This window comes from Cyrtonyx montezumae, unplaced genomic scaffold (genome assembly GCF_038088225.1).
Source record: "Cyrtonyx montezumae isolate F1298 unplaced genomic scaffold, pur_monq_1.0 scaffold_11, whole genome shotgun sequence".
NCBI classification, from domain to species: Eukaryota; Metazoa; Chordata; class Aves; order Galliformes; family Odontophoridae; genus Cyrtonyx; species Cyrtonyx montezumae.
In genome coordinates this window covers 8,553,233-8,572,579 of record NW_027071837.1, presented here as the reverse complement: position 1 = coordinate 8,572,579, position 19,347 = coordinate 8,553,233, and the positions used below count along the sequence as shown (strand labels likewise).

Here is a 19,347-nt window from a genome sequence, read left to right as displayed (position 1 = left end):
GCTCCCTACAGACATAACTGCACTACACTGCTTCAGGGAGCACAAAGGAAAACTCTATCCTTTACTTACACTGCTCTCACTGCTGGGATCCACCTCAGCCCATGTGCTTACTAAATGTAAATAGCACCTAAGGTTGTACAAAACTCAGATCCAGACTGATGGCTTTCTCTAAGTGACCATGCAGTGTCTTTGCATGGATTTCTTATAGAACTACATTCAATTACATTATCATGCCCTTGACAAATGCTGTAAGTTTGACTCCTGCATTATATGCTACTCAAAAATTACTTGACACAAAAGTTGGTGCCTTGTGTGAGGAAATGAAGGGCAAAATTCCTACACTGAACATGCACATACACTTCCATCAGTTTAGTTAATAACCTCCTCCTATTTAATGTCATCAGAGCAATGGGAAAAACAAAGAAAGAAAATGTACAGTTCTACAAATACCACAGTACTGATGGTGATATACCAGTCACCACAGGAGGGGAAAAAAATAAAGATAATACTGAAAATCCTCATCTTTAGGATAGCACTTCCTATAGCTGAAAACAAGTCTGTAATTCAGTTCCTATTTTCTACTTCATTATTACAAATACTGTGAATACAGTTCTCATGTCCGTTCTTCAGACCCACTACTTGCTGATTTGAGGTCTGACTTTATACTTGAGAGCATTAACTGCCTGTGGAATACTTTTTATTAGTTCTGTTGTCCATACTTTGAAAAGCAGAGAGAAGCTTCTTCCAGCAGAAAACAGCCCATCAACTCACAATGAAAAGCAATCCTTGAGAGCAAATTGAATCAGCAGTTCTGCCAAGCTCAGGGTTAAACCCTGCTTATCCCCTGACCTCTCAAGTGTAATAACAACATTCTTATAAGAGATGACCCAGTTTATTATAGGCAACCCTGGCACTTGGCCAAGCCCCTCATAATACTCACTGTGCCTGCAATATTTGTGGTGCAAATCTAGAGCCTGTAATTGGTATGAATAATTACATTTCAGTGGAGCACCCTTAGCCTGTCGTTTATTAGTGCCTGCCTTTTTTAGATCAGTTTTTATGTGTCAATTGAAAAAGTCTAGATTAGGCATTATCTTAAAGGCATATTCTGAAGTGAAAGAGCTAGAGCTTTAACATAAATATAACGACTGTTGCATTTATAATGCAGCTGAGCACTATATATTGTTCCATATGAAAAGTTATGTTTAAATTCCACTGAAGTCATCATAAAGAAGTCAACAGCTCAGTTCTGAAGCTCTGAGATTAAGTGTTCGAAGACCACAGTTACTTCTAGCAAATAAACCTCTCACAACAAATACTAGTCACTACTGTAGAGTATCTTGCTCCCTAGCAAACTCTGCAATTTCTTCTTCAATGACCAACAGTGCATCTCTTCATAGAAATGACAGGCTAGTCTTCAGCCACACACAACTCTGGTGTATAGAATTTGCTTTACTGTCATTAAAAAACCCTTCAAAAATTTGGAAGGAATTTTCCTTTAAAACTATCAGGAGAAATACGCAGTCAGAGTACTCCTGAAGAACCTGAAGTCTGTAGGCTGGTGCCCTGCGTGCACTTCCACCCAGCCCACTGGGACTCCCAGGCTACACTAATTATCCCTAGGGAATTAAGAAAATAAAAGGATGCAGCTGGTGGCCATAATTACCAAAATGGTTTGGAGAGCAGGGGGAAATTTCTGTTCAGAAACCAAGTCCCAAGATTTCCTTTGTCAACATGTGAGCAGATAAGTACCCATGACAAGACACTTTCAACCTTAAGACAAAGAAACACACCTGAAGGCCCCCAGCAAAACGCTAGGAGTGAGCTGTTAGAATTCTCACCATCAGTCTCACTCATAGAGCAGAAGATGCAGAGAAAAATGCAATCTGCAGAGCCTTCAGACAAAAACGTGCTTGGTTATGGACAGCAAACCATTATGGCTCATACACCACTAGTATGCAACCTTAGATTTCTGGAAGAGACTTTCTGCACCTTGTTCCACTATTTTGGTGAGCCTGACGTTAGCTCTGAGGGAGGCAGGACTGATAAATAATTCAGGATCAGCATACAGCTTTAAAATAAAAAGGTGTAACTGAAGTGCACTTGGTTTTAATTCCTGTGAGTTCCCCTTTTACTTTGAAAGCCACCCAAAGATATATTTTTCATCAATACACATAGGCTTAACATGGCTGTAGTTTTCATAAGGTTTTTGACCACATCCCAACAAGGTATTTTCTTTATCAGTTGTACTGATGTATCCACCCCACCAGAATCCTCCACACACACCAGCTGCCAATGCCCTGTTCCCCCTGATGTGTAAGTTCAACTGGTGGCAGGACTCAAGCAACCTGGAGCTAGATCTGATCCTTCATCTGATCCAAAGTGCATGACTGTACTCCTTCAGTGACAAACAGAACTCCAAGAACAGTTTAATGCCAATGCCTCTAGAATTTTATTGAAATTGGCTATAATAACTCAGTGATCTAAAATCAAAATGCAAATATTCAGGACAGAAGCCCTCCACTTCACAACACAGAACTCCAAGTTTTTTGAAGGCCATTCACATGAATAAGAAAGTGAATATTAGTGTAGAACTATCACTAACAGTCAGGATTACATCATTCTAAAGCATAGCTGAGCAGACCAGCAAGAGTTTCTGTAGAACTGCACAGTTATTTAACTTGATGCAGCTGAAGGACAAGGAGAAGAAAACAAATTACCAAGTCAGAAGATAAAAACAAATTCAGGGCATCTAAACCAAAATCTTCTCTATTTTAAACAAAATACAGATCAGCCTTTTTGCTGCTTGAATGGTGGTAATTGCCATAATCACAGTTCTACAACTGTATGCATTCTATTTCTGTTTCCTCATGTTCTTTCTTCAAAAGAATTTCACATTTGAAACTGAAGTTTCCCAAGAAGTAGATCTTCTCTTTTGTTTCCTTACACCCATGTACACATATCAGTTTTGGAGTGCCAACCCCGCAACTACATAGCCATTACCATTTTCCTGGTCACCTTTAAGAAATAAAACACTCTTCTGAACACCAGCCCACAAACTATGCAGTTCCTCAACTGCTTATCCAGCTCACTCTACATAAATTCATCTACAGAAAACTCCAACATCCCAATTTAAATCGGCTGATGGTGATATTTACCCTTGTAAATACCCTTGTATTTGTCTGGAGTGACAGACAGAAAGGTGGGATACTCTCTGCCCTGCAGAGCAAGGGAGATGCTCCATTTATGGTTCACTCTATCCTGTGAAGATGGCTGCCTTGGAATTCTATCCATTGCCTTCTCAGTCATAACATAACCTCCCTGAAGCAGCTACTGCAATTTGTCTACTGCAATTGCTTACATCTGCATTTTCCAGTTGGGTTCGTGCCCAGGTGGCAGTGCATCCTTGGTAAAGCAAAAAAGAGGGGGAACTAAAATAAATCAGTCTAGTGTTGCATCCTGGTTGAAGATGAATAGGAGATGTAAAGAGATAAAGAAACAAATTCATTTACATAGGGAATTCAGAGCAAAAATGGACTGGAAAAAAATAGTTTACATTGTTAAATTGGTAATTAAAGTTACAGTTTATGGAGAGAGGCAATGCTTAAACAGCAGCTGATGTTAATGGAAAAGTCTTCCCTTAAGTGGTCCAATATCTAAGGCTCAATCTAGAGAAATGTGAAGTTGTAATGCTTACTTCCAAAATAAGAGTGGGAGTATGGTGTGCTGTGGGGAAAGATAGCTATACTTGAAATGCCAGAAGGAAGTGGAACCAACAACCCCTCCCCAGGAGACTCTACCCTGGAGCAATCTCACTTGCAAACAGTGAGCAGACTGGCACAGTAACTTCCCCTGCTACAGAAGGAATCAGTAAATGTGGAGCTCATTAAGAGATAAAATGTCCCAAATATCCACAAGAAGTCAGCTGCAACACTGAGCTGCTCATGTGCCTGCCCAAGCTTCAAGAAATTCCACCCCCATGTTTTTTCTCACCCCTACCATACACACGCTACATACACTTAAGCCTAAATGGCATGCTAATCAATATGCAAATGCTTTGTGACTCATTAGTCCGCACATACAGAAAAGAAGAAATCAATAGGGAAAATTTAATGTGCTCAATCATGATTCCCTACTGAAAAACATTTCAAGTTTAATTCTGTCTGATATGAACATAAACAGTCACAAAGTCTGAATGATAGCAAAGAACAGGTAAGTCTTTTCAGAAACAAATTCCGTGTTCAGAAACATTTCTAAATTATAATTTTACTGACTGTCAAAAGTTCAAGATGTCCTGCCTAAACACAACCCACTCACATTAAACTGGAGACATGAGAGGAGATATGGTGTTACCCCCCTCCCCCAGTAACATTGCAGTTGAGGGCTCTGCACTATACCAGGACAGAATCTGCCCCGAGTGGCTGCAATCAGCATCAATAACTCAGCCTTCATGCACCAGTACTACCCACACCAAACAGAGATGGAAAGCATACAGGAAGAGGAATTTTGGCACTACAGTATCATAACAAAGTGAGAGTGCCAATGTAAAAACTCACAGCTAGTTTTTGCTGCCCCACCCTCCTCATTGCTCCCAGCCACACAATCCTGCTGTCTACTTAGAGCTAGCAATCCCAAGTACATTCAGCTCACTAAAATCTTGAAAAATATAAACTCAGCAGAAAGAAACTCAGCAGAAGAAATATATATCTGACAAGTCAGAGGTTTAACTTGGATTACCTTGCAACAAGAGACTGGCACCAGTGCTATGGCTGGGGTGGCAGGAGTAGGGAGCATGGGTGGAATAAAATTGCCTTTTCAACTGGGGAGAACTGTGAAACCACATCAGGCATACACTGAGACTGTACTCAAGGGCACTGACCAGCTGCTTGATGTTTGAAAAGGTCATCAAATGATAATGGGATGGTGCCTTCCAGAAAAAGGCTGCATTTACAAAAGCTCTCTCAAGAAAACTTGTACATGGAATGTACAACAACAGGACCTAGTATTTCCAAGAATGCATTTAGATAAACTTCTCATTCCTGTACTTACAGTATTAGATACTTGAATGGAAATATACTTACTGCTCTTTTTCTGGAACAACCTGTAATCCAAGGCACAGTGAGGTTTCCTGAAATCTGTAGAGAGGAAGGGGAAAACAGAACAGAAAACAATACCAGCTTAGGTTGCTACAATAACAATCAGTGAGCAACTTTCAAAAGACTTCAATACCGTGCACTTGGTTCTGATAACAAGTTTAATATAAACAGTTTAAGATTTAAATGCAAAGCCACACTTAGCATTACTGTTACAGGAGTAACAACAGAACTGCTTCTTCAGAGAGTGACCACATAACCACAATTCAGACACTTATGTACTTTTGCTACCTCAAAACTTACATTTCAGAACACAAGTTCACATCTCCCAACTGCACAAAGCTTGTAAGATTAAGCATACCAGAGTTAGCCAAGTGCCTGATGTTTAACAGAACTGCTCTGTTTTTCAGTTATGTCAGTTAAACTTTCAGAATTAAAACAAACAAACAGAAACAAAACACTAGGACACGAGTAACTGAATTATTCAATGTCCAATACGAAGAATTTGCAGAGTAGAAGAAAAACCGGGGACATGAGGCTAGTGAAGGAAGAGAAATGGGTATGAAGGTGAAGGTTAGCTCCCTTGATTCTCATTGCTCCTCCACCATTCCCAGAGGTCAAACTTGTTAAAAAGTAAAATAAAACCTTGTACTGTTTTCCCTGGACATGTGCAGTGTTTTATAGCCTGGAATATTTTAGGCTTATTTAGGATTTCATGTCAGCTTCTGCTGTAGACAAGCAATGCTTCAGAGAATAAACATAGCTCAAGAGATTGATTAATCTCGTGTCATTACACACACTGTACATGAAGAAAAAAACCTCCTCTTGATGACTATAGCAACTATGCTAAAGTGTTTGTATTAGGGAAATGCTCTAATTATGAATCTTTCAGCATGGGTGTGACTAAATATAGAATACCTGGTACAGTTAATCTATTGCACAAGTACATACCTTCATAACCTGAGGGTTACCCAATGACAGACTTTCTCATTACAGCACAAGGAGGGTTGAGGAAGAGAGCTAGAATTAAACACTTCTCTCTCCTAAGAGGAAATCTGCATCAGCTTTCTCACCTAAATTATTCATTTCTTAGTAGCACACATTTTAGAAACAAGTTACGTCTATTAAGATGTGCCATCCCACACAACAGCAATGCATTCAGAACTCACACAGTTGGCTTTTCTGAGGCTTCCTGTTCAGTTGTTTAACGTTCCTTCCCCTGGTAAATTAACTACAATGTGAAGCTGATTTGGATCAGATCTAACACTAGTGTATATTCTCATACCTCAAAAGACCAACAAATTTCAGGTGGAGCTAAATAAACGCAAAACAGTGCTTTTCTATGCAAGTGAAAGGTATGAAGAGTATTAACAGTTAACTGGAAGGCAAACACACACTAGTTCTGACAGATCTGATGTCAAATACAATCCCTCAGTGCAATTCTTTGAAAGATAAGAGAGATAGAAACATACACTGAGAACTACAATGGCTCTAAAAGTGACTATGCAGTACAAGGTCCCTGCACAGCCTTTTCCCAATTCACCTGTGGATTCACTGTCCCAAACTCACAGCACTGGAACAATTCACAAGCCCCTCCACCACCCTCAGCTGCTGCACGTGCTGGTGTAAGTGGAGGTGGCACGCAGTGCTCCTGCAGCCTGATGCTCTCCCCAGCACTCCCACACACTGTCTCTGATCACACTTCTGCAAGGTCTTATCCCAGAAATAAAGCACAGGTAACTGGGACAAATGTAGCTTCTGTTACAAGAACCCGTGTCAGGAAACACTTTGCTCAAGTCCCATTACAGAACCATGTTGTTTGGCCTAGCACTAAGCTGTGCTGCCCAAAATTAACAAGAAACTCCTCCTCTCATCTTCAAAAATCTCTAACAAAGCAACCAAAGCACTCTGACATGATCATAACACAAAATAAACATTATCAGTTTCCTTTAATAAAACTAACTTTAGCATCCTTAAAATGAATTTTAGTAATAGAGAAATAAGTACTATATATATCCCACTCTGCTGTACTGGCTGCAAGGCTTAGAATTTTTCCCTAGAAAAGCATAGGGCTGAATGAGATTATTCAGTGTGTATAACAAAGTAATTAAAAAAAACACATATACTTTCAACAGTATTTTTGTTCCTCAGGGTTGGGGAAGGAAACCAAGGATAAATCCCTATTCAGCCCCGAGAACCAGTAAGAATATCCTCTGCAGTTCAATAAACTCAACACCAAACTAACTAAAGTTAATAGGTCAAACAATTTGCTTAGCAAAATTACTCGGGCATTACAATTGACTATTTTATTAAATTTATTTCTAGGCTACACTAAGATGAATTTGATTAATTGAACCAGTAAGCTGTGACTAATTGCTAATTAGATGCCCCACCAATGTATACAACAGTAATTACTTCATCAAAACACACATCACATGTTCCTGCCTTTAAAGCAGCATCCGCTTGGATGTTTCACTGCTCTAACAATCACGTAACTCAGGTTACTATCTTTAACCTTAGGAAGATATCCCTACTTTTAAGGGTTTCAGAACAGTGCCAACAGTGAAAACACACTGGAACTCTCACCAAGGAATACAGTGATCCAGAGAAGTCAGAGCCATCATTTCTTCAAGGCAGTACAGGACTTGCCCAGCTTGTAGGACACTTTTCCTCTGCAGTTTCTACAGAAATGTTTCTACAGAACCATGACATGCTTTAAGACCACAGCTTATATCTTCCCCTATAAATTCTGATACTGAAAAGTGGCATCTTAATATTTCACAGAGTGGACTGCTGCAGCAACAAGTGCATTAATAGCTGTGAAAGACAGAAACTGTTTTTCTTTGTCTCAAAGCTTGCTTCGTAAGGCCTTTTCTGGTGACAAGACTCTGACTGATAATTGCCGGTTATCTGGATGGGTGTTATGGTGCCATTGTCTCTGCTTATGGTTGTAAAGATAAGCAGAAATAGGTGCAAATAGTCTTTTCCGTGGGGGTACGGCTTGGAGAAGCTGACCACCACAAAGACAATGCGCCTGCATGGCAATGAAGGCGACATCCGCTGCTGGCTTATCTGTTGGGCCAGACATGTCACACAAATAAACTCCTGAGAAATGGGGGATAAAAGGCCTTCACTGAACTAAGGATTTTGGAGAAGAACTCCCAAAGAAAAAATCTTTGAGGAGAACTCCCGAAGAGACTTAGGACGGACCCCTTGGCCTGCTTGCTGCCATCTCCCATCCCCCGCGGTGACCTGACAAGTTCCTGAGATCAACAGACCTACTACGAACCTCGCTGGATCCACGGTGGTGATTATATCTCTCTTGCTTTCTGCCAAGATTCCTTGCTTTTCATCTCTTTTCTATCGTCCACCTTCCCTTCCCCATATTCCTAAGCAACTAGTATTTGTAATAAACCGGTTGGGCTAACATTTGACCCGTTGTGTCTTAATCTCACCATCGGGTATACATATACATATAAAGAACCTCGTCTCCCTCCTTTATATTGGAGCGTGACAATAGCACAGTGCTTCCAAGTTCTACAAGTGTGTAAGGGCAAAGGATGTCCCAGAAAATAGGATTTCCCTCAACCCAAGGAATATTCCTAAACCCAGAGGGCATGGTTTGTGAAATACTCGCAGGGAGGTCAAATGGTGTAAAGAACTCCTCACTCAAACAGCAGGTACATCATTGTAACAGAGGAAAGAAGTGTCAAAGAAACAAAGTAAGTTACAGAGACATCCCTGATCTCCTTCATACCACAACACAGGCCAGATGGAATGGTTCATGACAGGTGTTTTATCTATACAGCAATTCAGTACCTACCCCTAAAGTACTACAAACCCGGGTTATGTCCAATTTCATTAGAAATTAAAAAAAAAAGAAAAAGTTTTTCAAAAGTGAAACAAAATGCCAAGAGCACACAGCTGGATGTATCCATACTGTATTTCGTTAAGTGAAACTTTTCGCGACAGTTTCCTTAACTACACTGTATCCACTTCAGCAGTTTCGCTGTCCCTTTACAGAACAGATGTGAATATTTGCAGCTTTTCTTCTCCTATGAAGAAGGAATTTCAAAAACAAACAATATTTAATGAATTTTAAAACTCAACAACAGTAATATCAAACAGACTGTCTGAGAGGAAAAGGGGAAAAAAAGCAGCTCCTTTGAAGTATTCAACTAATAAAAGGCCACAAGTAAGCACTGCCGATGTCCTGTCTACTATACAGAATCCAAACCATAGTAGTTCTAGTGATTTCTGGTGAGGAGCACTTAAAGACTCAAAAAGCTTTCTTTCAAGTTCTCTCAGGATATAGGAACAAGTCAGAAAGAAGAGTGGGAAAAAAAAAAGACAGAAAAACCACCATGTATCATATTGTTCCCTGCAACGCACAAGAAAATATGATATATTTTTATATGGCTCATTTTCAGGATAAATTAAAACAGAAATAATATGCAAAAGCAATGGGCAATATAACATCCTGTCAGTCATAAGACATAGATGGAAGAGCCAATTCAACCTGACATTAATAAGGGCACGCAGCTGTACAGCACATGGATGATGGTGTGATCCCTGTGCCACATGCAAAGTATGCCTGCAGAGGACCAACAAAGGGCACAGCTGTGACATGCACTGGTAAGCCAAGTCAGGACACATGGCTTCAGCATGTACCAGCAGTCGTAGGTATGAGCCCCCTGTAAACATGTCATCCCTTGAATTCACAAAGCCCACGCTGATCTTCAGTATGTGACTACCACTGCAGCCACAGGCTCAGCTACCCAGATACACAAGCTACCATATTACAATCCTTTTGTCACTTTTAATAAGGAATTACCTCTGCTGAAAGACATAAATGGAGCATAGCTTACACAAATACAAATCTACCATTCACTATTTAACAAATTCCAAAGACAACAGTACTTATCTGTGGCCCTGTCTTCAACATTTGCAGACAGACACTTGACAAGATTACCTGGTAATTATTTTGGTTTTGTGACAGCCTCAGTTGATTTGAAGATGTAAAATGAGGAGAAAAAGTACTTCTTGATGTATTAGCACTGTTATATAATGTACTGGATGTATGTAATGAGGTCCGTGCAGGCAAGTGGTAGTCTCTGCTGTGATAAAGCATGCTGTCAGGCACGTCCCTGGCATTCACCATCTGAGAACTACAGCTTGCATTTCTTCCTGGCCCAGACAAGGCTGCACTTTGGTTCTCCACTCGAACAGAACTGCTGCTTTCACAGTATCTTGAATAGCTTTGAATTTGTGCTCCCATGGATGCCAGTTCTTCTTCTCTAGCATATTCATCATCCACATCTCCAGTTTCCATCGCAATGGACAGAGAGCTGCCCTCCACTGAGCAGTGCTTCTGTGCTGTGCTTCCTCCCACAATTCTCTGAGGTTGATCTGTAACCGCCAGAGAAAACACCTCGCGGATTTCCAGGTTCTGTGTGCTACAAGAAGGGTCCCTAGTGTTAGCCCTTTGTCCAGGGGGCACATGCGATGCGAGAGCAGCATGTTCTGGCTTTTGTAACCTCTGACATCCCATGAGTTCAGCTTTACAGGGTCTGTGGCATATCATTGGTTTCTGAGGTAACACTAACTCTGCAGTTTGGACTGATGAACCACCGTAGCTTTTTTTCGTGTGACTATAAATGGAGTTTGCAGAATTCAGTACACTTGTTTGTCTAGATAAAATAATAGTCTTTTCCCCTACTAATAGGGAAGCATTTTTACAGTGTGGTATTTGTCGTCCTATAGGGATGTGCTGCTGCTGAAAGTCCGTGTCACTTTTTCCTGTTAGTCTTGGAATAGAGGTTTTATGTATTTCTGCCATTGAAGCATTTGTTTGCTTGGTGGATCCCTGCCTACCGGATGAACTAGCAGGACTGTATATACCAGTAACTATTACGTCATTATTAGAAGAGGTCCAAGAAGACTGCTGACTTTGGGATCGAGCAATATTTACTACATTTCTAACTGTTGCTTCTGGTGGTACCGAGGGAGTAGTAGAGGCAGTCCCTGGGGGAGCACCTCCAGATTCTACAGCACTCTTGCTGCTCATCTTCCTTCTTTTATTGCCAACCCACGTCTGCAAGCAATAAACACAAGCATTAAATAAGCAGAAAATGTTAGGCAATTTAAGTTTCAAGCAGATTTAACAAAATGTTAAGCACTAAAGTTGAGACAAGTTTAAAAATCCATAAATCTTTTAGCGATTATGCAGATTCTGAACAAGTCAAGGTAGAAATCCATCCATCTCATGCTTCAGACTCGTGTAGTAATACACATTAGAAGCTACCTTGACTTCAAATCTCTAGTTTCTCAAAATCCCTGAGACTGTATCATGCCTCCTATCCCAAAGTTATCCTTAAGATTAATTTCAATGGTACCCTGTCACTAATTTCCCCCAAAATCAGTTTTTGTATTTAGCACCTTGGGATCCCAAACCTTCACTGAGATATACACCTGGATTTACTTCTAAAGGAAGGAAGATTCTGTAACCAAATAACTGACAGACACAACTCTCAGAATTGTCTTGCCCAGAAACTGTTACTTCTTGAATTTAGGTTAAGAGGGAGAAGAACAGGAAGAACTCCTTCTGATAAAACACTTTTGTCAAATATTTAAACCTACTGTCTAATTCCTCTTCTGCCAGCTGCACTAATCAAGATCAGATGTCAAAAACTGCTTTTGAAAGCACTGGTAGACAAGATTAGTACTGGGGTTAGACTGCAATAGAAGTTTGCTATTACAGACATTCCTGAAAGTGATAGTGACAATATATGGACACATTCTTGATGTAGGTAATTCTTTCCTTGCTATAAGACTTGAGCACAAAATAAAACACACTGTTCTAAACACATAGGAAAGCTTGTCTTGCAAGTAACAAATTAAGGTACAGCTGAAGGAACGTAAAGGGAAATATTAACTTCAGTGTTTCAAGATAAAGAAGATTAATCTGGTGGAAGCATCAGCTTTAACACTAGAAGAGTAAGTGCCATATAACTACTAGAAACTTCCATGATCAACAAGGCAAAACTTGCCTCATTCTTTTACCACAGAATGTTTGTGCTGCATGTGACAGCATAAATGAGCACACAAGTGCCAAAGAACTAAAAGAAATTAAATAATCCTTTAGCATCAGCTCCTGCTGGTTATTATATGTAGATACAGTGAAATAGTTGTCTGCACCACTCTGGGTATCATGTGCTGCATACCTAAAAACAAAACAAGGCCCATCTCAGCACTGAGCAACCCAAAGGAGTTGATTCAATCAATAAACCACTTCATCTCGGCAAAAGCAAAGAGGACTGGGTACATCTCTCAGATTTCCATTTCATCACATGAAAGAAGGCAAGATTTCTTCACACACTAACACCTACTACGGCAGTAAACAGATTTTCTAGAGCAAAATACGTTACTCTATTTTAAAGAAATTTTGAAGTCCCTGATCCATTCTGCTCATGTTCCTTGCCCAATTTTACAAAATGCCTAATATGAGGCATGATTTATTGCATGCAATCAAGTCTCAGTTACTTGTTTTAGAATTTCGCTTTACAGAACCAAGTTTAAATAGATGAAATTAGAGCCACAAGTCTCAAGTTATTTCCTTTTATTGCTTAAAACAAATTTAGAAGATCAAATTTATTTTTCATTATTTCTTTTCAGTCAGCAAACTTTTAAAGCAGAAATTATAATTAGAGACACTGCAAATTTTGAGCTAGAAAAAGGAACACTCCCCCTGAATTTCAGATTGTCCTATAATCTAAATACACTCCAAGTGACTACCAGTAGCAGTCAGCCATTAGTTTTAGCCAGTTTCACACTAAATATGACAATAAGATGTCCTCAGGAACTCCTTCAAGAGATGTGAATGAATAATGAAGATCTAAGGGCTCTGTTACAGTAACATTTACTGTTGTACTGAGGGGAGAACCATACACACCACCACGCTGATCAAAACCATGCCATTCAAACCTTTCATGGTTCAAATACATCTCTATCAAATTTGAAGAGGGTAGAGAATTTTCCACAAGTAACTCTTCTATGTTCCCTAATTTTGAAAGGGAGAGGCATATTTTATGTATTACAGTAGTAAAATCTGTAGGTGTCCAAATCATAAATAGGACTTCTTCCCAACACAACTCAAGGTTAGGAAAAACAGATGTAGTTCTATGGGACAAGGATACAGAATTCAGGAATAAATTTATTTATGGAGTTATTAAATTTGAATTATAACATAAATTTGTTTTCCTCTTATAGTTGTATCTACACATCATTCTGTTAGTCACTATGCAAGGAAGCACTAATCCCTGTCTAGAAGTCTTACAGAAAAACAATACAGTGGGCTGCTAACTAAGAGGCAAAAAAGGGGAAATATGAAGAAGAAAAAGGCAAGATCATTAAAAATATGACAAATGCAGGACAAATGATTTGCTTCCATTGCACCTCACAAGTAGGAAGAGTATACGTTACGTGAAGAAGGGCTCAGCAAAGGAAGACAACTGAAGAAAAAGGCTATGTCATTATTGTAGTATGGGTAATAGAGAAGGGCATGGTAATAGGAAGATGGAAAGTAAATGAGGAGTGTAAGCAGGGGAGAGACTGACTGCCGCCTTGAATCCAAATAAAAATAGAAAAATAGGTACAACTACACTGTCAGCAAGCAGGTTCCTGTTACAGCTCTCCATTGCAGTGAGTTAGAACTTATGGGTGACTTTAAGAACATCCTGAGCTGAAAAAGTAACCTGAATATTTCCAGAGTATTCTGAGAGGGGAATCTAGTTAAGAACTAAGGGGCAGGAGGGGCTGTTATTTTCAGTATACCATAGGCACACGTCTAAGAAGAATTAGACTGGTCTCACTTCTTCCTCCTCCGTGTCCAGTATTGTGCCATCTACTGCTAGGTTCGCTACCACTTTTATTCTTTCAGTTTATGCTTCACGGTTTCTATTTCTACTCCAAAACAACAGCTATTTTATTGTTTAGTGTTTCACAAAGGGATTTTTATTTCCCTTCCCACGGGATTCATAGATGAAGAGCTCCTGTTAGCACCACTGATATTCTTCTGTAAGAAAACAATGTACTTGCTGTAAATAATGATGTGTGACACAATATTTATGACTGTAACATGAAATATGAATGTGGCAGTGTTTCATATGAAAAACTGTGATTTTTTTTCCCCAAATACATTTGGCCATAAAAACTGCTTTATCTTAAGAACACTTTCCTATGAACATGACCCTTCTTTGATGCGATAAACTACACAAAGTTTCTATAGGTCAATTCCATCTGCAGTTTAATTTAAAAGCTACAACCAACAAGACACAAGAACAAAACTAAAACAAACCACAACCAACAGCAAAACAAATAATCTCTGTGCCATCCAGGCACCCTCTTAGTACAACAATCATGTGATGACGTTTCAGAGAGAACAGACTACAAACAGTCTCACTGGATAAAAATGCACGTCATACAAGCGCGAAGTCTGATTTTACATGTAGGAACACACTTCTTATCTCGGAAAGTATTTTGTGTAAAGGAATGAATATGTATAACTTACACATAAACAAGTAACTTACGAACTTACACAAATTTGGAAGGCCTCTGTACTTACCCTGACTACACTGAAGTCCAGTTTAGTCTCTTGTGCACACTGTAATATGAGCTGAAAGCAATTTTTACTTTGATTTGTCATTCCATTTTCATAATAACGTTGTAATATCCTTTGTTGTTCTACAGTAAATACAGAACGCAGATTCATCTAAAAATAAAAGAAGATATTCTGAAAGTTGTAATAAAAGCTGTAAATACTTGTAGAATGCACAAGCTCTTATTTATGCTTGTGATAATGTTAAGCACTGACATCCTTTCCCTATGAAATCCTTTACTGATACTCTTACTTTCTTTCAAAAAGAAACAAAACCCTAAAGAAACAACACTGTTACAGTCAGCACTAGTGAATCTGTTGTGATGGACTCACATTGAACAGGTGAACTATATGAAATTCTGTCAGTTGTGTTCTGTACATAACTAAGTATTACATTGTATTGCTAAGTCCAAGAGCCTCCAGTTTAAGACAAAATTAACGAAAAAAAGGCATTAGGTAGAACACAATAACACCAGCCATTCCAGCAATACTGGCAGATGTGTCCCCTTCCCTAACAAAAAGAGATACATGATCTGAAAAAAGAATGAAGGTTACAGTCTGGCACCAGGAGCTTCCACTGTCTCTGGCTTCAGCAAATGCTATACTATTCTGGCTGGTTACTCCTACTCCTGCTGTGACAGCACTTCACAGCTGCATGATCAAAAAGATCAGGGCAAAGCACAGAAGACCAACTCAAAAACAAACCACAAACAGAAGGGCTGTAGGGGGCATGGGCCAGCTCTCTGCCTAGGAAGCCACAGCTACATGGGGCTACAGTGGTGGCCCAAGGCAGCCTCTTCAGCAGCAGTTCAGTAGATGTGTTAGACCAGGTATGTCTCACAGCACATGAAAATCACACCTGAGATTGGAAATGGCAAACTGCATAACATTGCCAAGTGCAATCAAATTAATACAGAAGAGACTCCATAGTGGCAAAGTGAAGTTTCCCATTAGTTACAGGTTCTAAGCCAATAACATACAATCCCCCAGTTATCTAATTCCAATTAGAATTACTGAAATCAGTAAGAAAAACCCCATCACCACAATATCTCCAATATAGGCCCTTTATTTTGCCTCATACAGAATGGAGCCAGGTGAGACAAAGCAATCCTCTGTCCAGAAGCCCACATCTCACTTTGTGCTTCAGGAGGAGGAGGAAAAAAAAAAAAAGCCATCAACACCACCAGTTATTTTTAACACTTTAAATACTCACTTCAAAATAAGGCACAATGAATGGGAGAAGCCATACCATAATCTTGCAGGAAAATAAAGAGGAATCGGACCCCTTTGTAGTTACTAAGCTTTTAGTCAATATTTCTGGAAATTTTAGATGAAAAGTAGTAGAGTGGAAATAGGCCTGATTCTTACAGAACATCTAACAGTGCAAACAGAGAAAATCATTACAGGTTCAAAAGCACGAGCAAAAATTACTGTATTCCTTTCAGTAATACTTAAAACATAAGATAATTTTGTAATCATTTTTTTTACTCCTGTTTCTAATTCTTACTTTATACTCTCAGTCTAGTGTATTACAATCAAAGTCAGGCTTTGCTAGAGTTATGCACCTCCCAGAATCTGTACTTTAATTACTTTCAAGCTGGGCAAAGGAGAGACTTGCTTTGAACATTGTGATCCTGAAAGAAACTGGTTGAATAAAAAAACAAACAAATAAACAAACAAAAACACCCTCATATTAATCTACTTCATAACATTAAGACAGGTCTTCTGACCTCCCAAGAGGATATGCGTGATGATGCAGTCACCAGCTGATTTATGCAACTTTTAAAGAACATAATCATACTATGCAGACTTGGAAGGGACCCACAAGGACCACTGAGTCCAAACCCCGGCTCCACACAGGACCACCCAAAATCTAATACCTGTGTCTGAGAATGATGTCCAAAGGCTTCTTGAACTCTGGCAGCTTGGGGCCCCAAGGAGCCCGAATGTGAGTTGACTTTGATTTGATTTTGAACCTCCCCTTGGGGCCCATAGCAACTGGCAGGACCTACGTTACATTTCTGTATCTAATACACTTCTACTATTTGTGGTTTTGTCTTAGGAAAAAAAAAAAACAAAAAAAAACCCACATGAATTTCAACTATTTAGATTGCATATTTATCAAAATCTCATGTGATATGTAAGCTGTTCATAGCAGGGCAGGAAACAGAAATTCTCATGAAGATCTTAATTACACTGAACAACAGGAAGGAAATCAGGAATCACCTTAATATCAGGTGGTTAAATTTTTAGTTTTCTTCTCTTAACTTCCTAATTTCTTTGAGAAATATTACCTGTTTAGTATTGTCTTCACAGCTATACAGAAGAAGACATTATTTTTTATATTTCCTTTAATATCAGAGTTCCCTGCCTGATAGTGGAAATATACCCAAATTGGAGATAACTTAAAAGTGCTGACATTCCCTGCAGTAATGCAGTCACATTAGTATCAAGGGAATCAGTAGTTCATACATCTCTATAATGAATTCAGTATTGTTTAAGACAATCTCTGTAACTCCAAAGGATGTAATCTCCTTTTCCCAATTTGTATACCTACAAAGTATACCAGTTTGTTTAGATTGCTCACCTTTATCTTGAACTGCAGACTCCAAGTTACAAATCCACATGGATTCTTATCATAATTTAGTTTTAATCTTGACTCGCCAAGCTTAGAAAAGACACATAGGAGATTTTCAGAAAACTGGGCATCCAGCTGGTAAGCAACACATTGAAACTGAAATGAGAGTTTGTTTCAGAAAAGAACACTATGAAATTCACAAAATTCAGGCTGAACAGTACACAAAGTGAAAGCCCATGAATGTTCAATAAGAGCTAAGGGTAACAAAGCAGTATTTATAACAACTCAACATCTGCCTGCTCTGCTAATAAAATGAGACAGTTTTGGCAAGCACCTTGACATTTAAGTGACAGTGCTGGGAACAATCTCCAACAAATGAAAAATTAGGTTTGCTGTACTTCCTTCAGTTATGATCCCTAAGCCAACTAACATCATTCAGCTTCCCAGCCTGGCAATCTCCCACTCCTCAATCTATGATAAAGACACCAAGATGGAAATGTTGAACTTCATTCCCTGTCTGAACTGAACACTAACTGAAAAAATATACATTACCAAAAGAAGCCTTCTCTAAACGCAGTGGTTAGGGAGATGTAAGTGTGCTCAGGGTGCTGAAGTCAGGCCCTACGGACCTCCAGCTGCTAAGCAGTACAAATGAAGATGAGTACTGCGATGCCCTTCAGTTTCTTCAAGGCTGCTGAATACAAGGCTCAGGAAGGACAACCCTGCTAACACATTTCAGCCTGTCTCGCTCCTCATCAGAGGAGATGAAGGTTATCTCTACGGCTGAACTTCTTGAAGTTCAGGGACTTTTCCCGAAGCATCTACCATCTTTGCTTTCCAGTGGCAGGCGTGAGCTTGAGTGGAGGAATTTACGCCAGGTTGGTTTCTGAAATAGTACTGCTGAAGAATAACCCTACGATTTCAAACAGCAATCAGCCTTGGACGTGAAAAATCATACTTAGGAATATTTCCACTCGGTTCAAGACACAGCAAGTTAACTGTGTAGAAAATCTTTACGTGATAAAACCGTCAGGGATTAATACACAGCGACAGAAGGGACTACGGGGTTTTGGTTGGCTGGAAGAAAGCAAAGGAATACGAAAAGAAAACGGCGACTTGACAACAACACCCCAACGTTTACCTGAGGGGAGGTGATGTGCCTTCTGCGCATGCGCACACACCGCCCCGCAGCTCTCCCCACGCAGCTCAGCGCAGTGCGCAGGCGCAGTCGCCCTCCGTCAGCCGGCCGCAGCCCGAACTCGCTCACGGCGCGCCGGAGTGCGCGCACGCGCAGGGAGCGCTCTTCCCCGACATGCAGACGCGGAGCGCGCCGAACGCGCGCGTGCGCGCTTCCCTAGCGGCGCGTGCTCAGCGCCCGCCCGCGCGGGGCCGCTGGGGGAGGCTTAGTGCGCGTGCGCGGCCGAGGTGGGTCTGCGCGCGAGAACGAGCCCGCGCGGCCGCCCTCCCCCACCGCCAGGCCGCCGGCCCCGGGCCGCCTCCCGCCCGCCCGGCCCCGCCGCGCCGCCTCACGGGGCCGGCCCCCGGCCGCACCCCTCGGCCCCGGGACCCGGCCGCCGCCCGGCCCCGCTTACCGTGCTTTGCGGGGCCGGTCCGGGGGGCTCGGGGCTCCGGATTCAGCCGGTTTCGGCTGGGTCGGTCCCGGCGTCACACAATGAAATCAGCGCCTCCGATCATTAATTCTCATCATGATCGTGACGTCAGCGCAGACAGCGGCCAATGAGAGCGTGAGATCAGCGCCGGCCGGGACAGTGCTCGCCCCCGCCCCCCGGGCCGGGGGGGGCGCCGCCGCCCTCCGCCGCTCCGCGCCCCCGTGCCCGCCGGCATCTCCGCCCCAGCATCCCCGGCCCGGGAGGCGGCGGCGGCGGCGGGAGCGCCCGGTGAAGGGGCAGCGAGCGCCCAACGGCGGCTGAACCGCATCGGCTGCACTTTGCGGCCGTGTTACCGCTGGGCAGATGGGGAGGTGTGCCCCGTAAAACCGAAAAGACAGAAGAAGAGCGGCG

At 41.1% G+C, this 19,347-nt stretch overlaps 1 protein-coding gene across 1 annotated transcript in view; it reads right to left on the bottom strand.

Moving 5' to 3' along the window:
- Nucleotides 1-18,989, bottom strand: part of HDX (highly divergent homeobox) — a 40,026-nt gene extending 21,037 nt beyond the window's left edge. The window contains exons 1-5 of the mRNA XM_065729513.1: nucleotides 18,919-18,989; nucleotides 17,336-17,482; nucleotides 14,716-14,862; nucleotides 10,066-11,187; nucleotides 5,082-5,135 (exon numbers count right to left, since the gene is read on the bottom strand). Coding sequence (XP_065585585.1) covers nucleotides 5,082-5,135; nucleotides 10,066-11,187; nucleotides 14,716-14,862 — 1,323 coding nt within the window. The 5' untranslated portion in view covers nucleotides 17,336-17,482; nucleotides 18,919-18,989. The remainder of the gene's footprint in view (nucleotides 1-5,081; nucleotides 5,136-10,065; nucleotides 11,188-14,715; nucleotides 14,863-17,335; nucleotides 17,483-18,918) is intronic.
- Nucleotides 18,990-19,347: the final 358 nt, after the last annotated feature.